This window comes from Myodes glareolus, chromosome 27 (genome assembly GCF_982192425.1).
Source record: "Myodes glareolus chromosome 27, mMyoGla1.1, whole genome shotgun sequence".
Taxonomy (NCBI): domain Eukaryota; kingdom Metazoa; phylum Chordata; class Mammalia; order Rodentia; family Cricetidae; genus Myodes; species Myodes glareolus.
In genome coordinates this window covers 8502607-8509162 of record NC_142052.1, presented here as the reverse complement: position 1 = coordinate 8509162, position 6556 = coordinate 8502607, and the positions used below count along the sequence as shown (strand labels likewise).

Here is a 6556-nt window from a genome sequence, read left to right as displayed (position 1 = left end):
ACTGGATTGCAAAATTGTATCTAGTGCATTCTTTGTGCTGGAACCTTAAGAATCATTTATATCTGTATCTCTGTTTCTTTCTCTTCTTCTCTTTCTTCTTCCTTTCCTTTTTCCTCTTAGTTTTTCTCTGCCTCTATCTCTGTCAGCTAATTTAGGTTTTGAAAATAATAGAAATATTATTTATTTGTATACCAAATTATTTTTAATTCATTAATTTAAGAATTAATGAATTCTTTTTTTATTTAAGAAAAGTTTTACTAATGTGTTAATATTTCAGCAAAGTTATTGCAACAAGTTTAAAAGGCAGACAGACTAATATAGGCTTTAAAGGAACAAATAAGGTTTATACAATTAAATTATTACACAGATCTATTGGGATTACTGAATAACCACAAGGCCCAGAAAACAAATTAAATCTGAAAGATTAAATCCAGTATTAGCACCTACAGTATCTCTAAAAGTTAAACTTTTAACTGCTTCATTCATTCCTTAGCTTTCTTAACTTTCTCCCAAATACAGTGCTCACAAACTTCTAAAAGAAAGGACATAAATTCCAATACTAAGAGTATAGAGATAAAGAAGAGCTGGAAAATTGACTTGAACTTGCAAGTTTAATGTGGAAGCCAAAACTTACTCGAGTCAATGAAAAGATTTCTGTGCCCTGAATACTGTATGTGGAGGCTATGAATCAGAGTTTATGAGTAGGTTACAAATTAGCAACATACAGCATAATTCCTATCAACTTTTCTCCTAAGTTATATCTGTAACAAAACTAGAGTTAAGTGTCACTTGCTTGTTACACACTTGGGGAAGAGCAGGGACAGGCATATCTGATGGTTGAGCATCTATTTATTGTGCTTACTGATTTGTGTAATAAACAAGCAACACACACAACATCTTCCCGACATTTCGAGGGAATGCACATGAACATAAATGCTTTCAAAGAAACAACCTGAATTGCATTAAATACTGCTTTAATAATAACTGCAATACTAAAACAAATAACATATATTATTCTCTCAGGGAGCTTCAGTTTCTGAAATTGAACAGCAGAAATCAATCTTAAGATCGGAATCACATCAAGACCGGCAGCTTTTGGAGATTTGGGTGGTGCATCAGCCAAAGCACATGTGTGACACACCCTCAAAGCCTGTCACCAATGTGGGGGAGTAACTGTGCTAAGTCATGACTTGTTGAGTTATAAAGTCACCTAGGGAACTGGTCCAAGGTATGAACAGAACCAATGATACTGGTGTCAGGTAAGAAAAAGACTTTGTCTTGGGCTGACCAACTGCTTATTATTTAAATGGCTTTGAATTTTAAAAAGTGAAATGCTTCCTTGTATTTTCTTGAAACGAATCAAAAGATTACAGAGTCCTACACAATTGGGAGACACGAAGTGGATGCTGAGCGACAAGAGGTCACTCCAGGTGTGGCACCGTGGCTCTGGCAGCCGATACAAGAGAATACGCTCTGGAGAGGAGGTAGGGACACTCTGCCATCGGCCAGTGGATAGACGAAAGTCCCAGCTGGAGGCGGGATATTTAATTCTATGGTTTATCTTCCACTGCTCACACCTCTGTCTTCATAGATGGTGATTTCAATAACTCGGAGTCCTCTCTCAATGGGGTCTGTTAGGAGGAGGCCTTGGGGAGCATATATCTTCTCATTCTGTTCCTGAATGAATTTGGAGACTTTCTTCAGGACCTTCTCATAATGAGTTTCCATGCATAAGAAGATGGTATATGCTGTTAAACAAGCCAAACAGCCTTCAAGATATGACTGGCCCCCAAGCTTCTCTGCTTCTGCGTAAAGGTTATTTAGAGTTCGAACTGTTTCTTCAAACTGCTGTCTATCAATCCTGTTCTCCAGCTCCGCGGGGAACTTGGTCTGGAACTGGCAGCGTGTGCCGCTGCTGTAGTCTCGTTGGATGAACACCTTCCCGGACACCGGCGCCTGCTGCGGCCTCATGGCGAGGACAGGACCCGCCGCTCTGCGAGTTCGGGGAAGACACGGGTCAGATCGCCAGCCTGGAGCCGGCTCTCCAACCCGCCAGCCCTTCAGAGCCACCCACCGCCCCAGGATGCCCAAGGCCTCCTCCTCGCCGTTGTTCCCCTTCGCTCATGGCTGTGGCTGAGGGCCTCCAGCTACCCTAGCCCAGGACCCGCGCCCCCCCCCCCCCATCCTTGTTCGGCCCTCAGAATTAATGAATTCTTAAACCTAAAGAACCTCCTAAAGTTCTTGAAAATAGATACAAAACTGTATAAAATATGGGACTTGTTTCCAGACAATTTGATGAGTATTTTAATGCAATAACTTGCATAATTTCTCTTACTTTACATGTGCGTAGGTTTCTTATAATGTGTATTCTTGATAGAAATTAAATTTCATTATAATGTAAAATGCATATGTAAATCAGTCATACTTTCTCTATTAAAGATAAGTTATTTACATAACTCAGATTAATATTAGAGTAATAAACTATAATTCTTGTTTAGCTGTATTTGTCATTAATATAATCATTAATATTCTAACAATTTATAGTCAAAATAATGGCTAAACTATTATTTAAATTTTTCTTCACAAGTGCTCGAAATATCTTCTAAAAAAAAATCTATTGGACTTTAAAATAGGGAAATCTGCGGTAATGCTTTCTGTACACTTTCACATATGTTTATACATTTTTTTTTATAAATGTTAACTCAAAAAAACAAAAGCAATATGCTTCTACTGCTTACTGTCTTACTGAATAAAATTTTATCCAATCCAATGGCAAGTTTTCATTCAAGGTCTTTTTTACATCAAGCCAACATTCAGTAAACCTTTCAGGAATTTATCAGTTAAAATTTAAAATGGTAAAAAGCATAAATAAATATACTGGCACAGCTTTTTCTTAATTGGAAATAGATTTTTCTCCAGATAATACATCCTGACTCTAGTTTTTTATACCTCACTTCCTCCAAGATCTCTCTGCTTTCCCTCTCTTTTTTAGATCCACTCTCCTTCCATTTCCCTTGAAAAGGAGAAGTCCTCCAACATACAACCAAAAAGGATAAAACAGGATACAATGAAACAGCATAAAAGTCCTCATATCCTCATGGACAAGGTAAACCAATTTGAATAAAAGGGACCCAAGAGCAGGTAAAAGAGTCAGAACCATGCCTACTCTTACCATTAGGAGTTCCATAGAAATGCAAAGCCAGCAGTCATAACATACAGATAGAGGACATGGTATATTCTTGAGAATATAGAAAGCTGCATATGATATGTAGAGTATGTAGAGTCATTTATAACAGAGTTTATTTCTGACTAGATATTTGAATTCCCAAGGCTATGAGAGCATCACTTTTCTTGGTAAGGAAATAGCATACTTGACAGTTGTCAGAAGGGGTTTCTATGAGTTTTTCCAAATTAAAGAACAAATACTTTGATCTTTAAATGATCTCAGAACAAAAGTGTTGGGAGAGTGAGTAGAAATAAAAGATGGCTTCATTTTGAAAGGTACTAATAATTGATGCTGAAATGATAATAATTAATTCTCCGTAGTGTCTTAAATAGAGTAGCAGACTTTGAACTTTAAGAATTTAAATAGTTATTTAACATTTTATTTAACATTTTATTTTCTGTTATGATTTCTGGTTGTGCGATATTTATAATTACTACTACTGAGTGCACCGAGCAGTTGTCCTTGCATTTACTTGTGATACACAGGAAGTGGTCATCAAGTGCAATACGCTTTCCATTGTTTTTCTGGATTGCTTTTGAATTTTGAAATTCAAGAAGATTTTGTGGGTTTTAGAACCATGTCTTTTATCAGAGAGCTGTTTTGCAAATATTTTATTCCAGTACAGCTTTTCACTTTTTTATTTTATTTATTATTATTATTATTATTATTAAAAAATTTCACCTCCTCCCCTCCTCCCATTTCCCTCACCCTTCCCCCATCCCACCTCTCCCTCCCTCTCCAGTACAAAAAGCAGTCAGGGTTCCCTGACCTGTGGAAAGTCCAAGTTCCTCCCCGCTCCATCCAGGTCTAGGAAGGTAAGCATTCAAACAGGCTAGGTTCTCACAAAGCCAGTACATGCAGTAGAATCAAAACCCAGCGCCATTGTCCTCGGCTTCTCAGTCAGCCCTGCTTGTCAGCCACGTTCAGAGAGTCCGGTTTGCTCCATCAGTCACAGTCCAGCTGGCCTTGATGAGTTCCCGTTAGATCAGCCCCACCATCACAGTGGATGGGCACACCTCTCGTGGTCCTGACTTCCTTGTTCACGTTTTCCCTCCTGCTCCTCATTTGGACCTTGGGAGCTCAGTCCAGTGCTCCAATGTGGGTCTCTGTCTCTATCTCCATTCATCGCCAGATGAGGGTTCTATGGTGGTATGCAAGATATTCATCAGTGTGGCTATAGGAGAGGACCAGTTCAGGCACCCTCTCTTCAGCTGCTCAAGGAACAAGCTGGGGACATCTCCTTGGACACCTGGGAACCCTTCTAGAGTCCAGTCTCTTGTCAACCCTAAAATGGCTCCCTTAATTAAGATCTATACTTCCCTGCTCACATATCCACTCTTCCTCCATCCCAACAGTCCCATTCCCCCAAGCTCTCCCCATCCTGCCTTCTCACTTCTCTCTCACCATCTCCCCTTACCCCCACCCCATGCCCATCCTCAAGCTCTCAATTTTTACCTAGCAATCTTGTCTACTTCCAATATCCAGGAGGATAACTACATGTTTTTCTTTGAATTCACCTACCTATTTAGCTTTTCTACGATCACAAATTATAGGCTCAATGTCCTTTATTAATGTCCTTTATTAATGAGTGAGTACATACCATATTCATCTTTTTGCATCTGGGTTACCTCACTCAGGAGAGTGTTTTCTATTTCCTTCCATTAGCATGCAAAACTCAAGATGTCATTGTTTTTTACCGCTGAATAGTACTCTAATGCGTATATATTCCACACCTTAGACCCGGATATTAACCCACAAACCTATGAACACCTGATTTTCGACAAAGGAGCTAAAAGTATACAATGGAAGAAAGAAAGCATCTTCAACAAATGGTGATAGCAGAACTGGATGTCAACCTGTAGAAGAATGAAAATAGATCCATATCTATCACCATGCACAAAACTCAAATTTAAATGGATTAAAGACCTCAATATCAATCTGAACACACTGAACCTGATAGAAGAGAACGTGGGAAGTAGTCTACCACATATGGGCACAGGAGACCACTTCCTACATATAACCCCAGCAGCACAGACATTAAGGGCAACATTGAATAAATGGGACCTCCTAAAACTGAGAAGCTTCTGTAAAGCAAAGGACACTGTCATGAAGACAAAAAGGTAACCTACTGATTGGGAGAAGATCTTCACCAACCCTACAACAGACAAAGGTCTGATCTCTAAAATATATAAAGAACTCAAGAAACTAGATTTTAAAATGCTAATTAACCCAATTAAAAACTGGGGCTCTGAACTGAACAGAGAATTCTCAACTGATGAAGTTCAAATGGCCAAAAGACACTTAAGGTCATGTTTAACCTCCTTAGCGATCAGGGAAATGCAAACCAAAACAACTTTGAGATACCATCTTCCACCTGTCAGAATGGCTAAAATCAAAAACACCAATGATAGCCTTTGCTGGAGAGGATGTGGAGAAAGGGGAACACTCATCCATTTCTGGTGGGATTGAATACTTGGGCAACCACTTTGAAAATCAGTGTGGCGGTTTCTCAGGAAATTCAGGATCAACCTACCCCAGGATCCAGCAATACCACTCTGGGAATATACCCAAAAGAGAGCCTATCATACTGCAAAAGCATTTGTTCAACTATGTTCATAGCAGCTTTATTTGTAGTAGCCAGAACCTGGTAACAACCTAGATGCCCCTCAATGGAAGTTTTTCACTTTTTTAACAATATCTGTTGTGACTTGTTTTATAGTTTCTATAAAAAGCTGTTTTTTTCCATACTAAGGCTCGACTACTTTGCACAATATTAGCTGTTTATCTCTGTGTGGGTCTACTTCTGGTCTCTGCCTCATCCATGTATTAATGTGCCTTTCCCTCATGTACTTTTGGTAAGTTGTGTTTGTTCTTTTGCTAACATTATCCACTTGCCTACTGTGTCTAATAATAACTTGTTAAATGAGATCATATTGTTTCTGTATATTTACCGTCTTCTTTGTAGTATGCTGGCAAATGTGGTTCTTTTTGATGAACCATGATAGAATTGGATTTGATCCATAGGTCAAGATAGGAAGAACCAACAACCTAATAATAATAGACTTTAATTCATTACCATGAATAATCATTTCCCAATTATTTTTTAACTATTTCTGTGAGTATTTTCAAAAGTATGCATGTATTGGTTACAGTACATTTTCACTCTTTATCTCTAGCTTAGTTCTTCTATGTTTTCGGCCATACATTTTATGATTTCTGCAGCATTCCATGTTTTTCCTAAGTTATGAACTAGAATATATCTCAGGGGTAGGAGTTTTATTAGTGCTTGCAAATATTTTTAATATTGTTAAGATAAATTCTGAATTATAT

General features: G+C 38.3%; 1 protein-coding gene across 1 annotated transcript; it reads right to left on the bottom strand.

Annotated features, from left to right (window-relative positions):
• Positions 1 to 230: 230 nt before the first annotated feature.
• Positions 231 to 2037, bottom strand: LOC125399928 (golgin subfamily A member 7). Its single transcript, XM_048433582.3, has one exon. It carries the CDS (start codon positions 1969 to 1971, stop codon positions 1558 to 1560), a length of 414 nt encoding a protein of 137 aa, XP_048289539.3. The 5' UTR covers positions 1972 to 2037; the 3' UTR covers positions 231 to 1557.
• Between the last annotated feature and the right edge of the window lie 4519 nt (positions 2038 to 6556).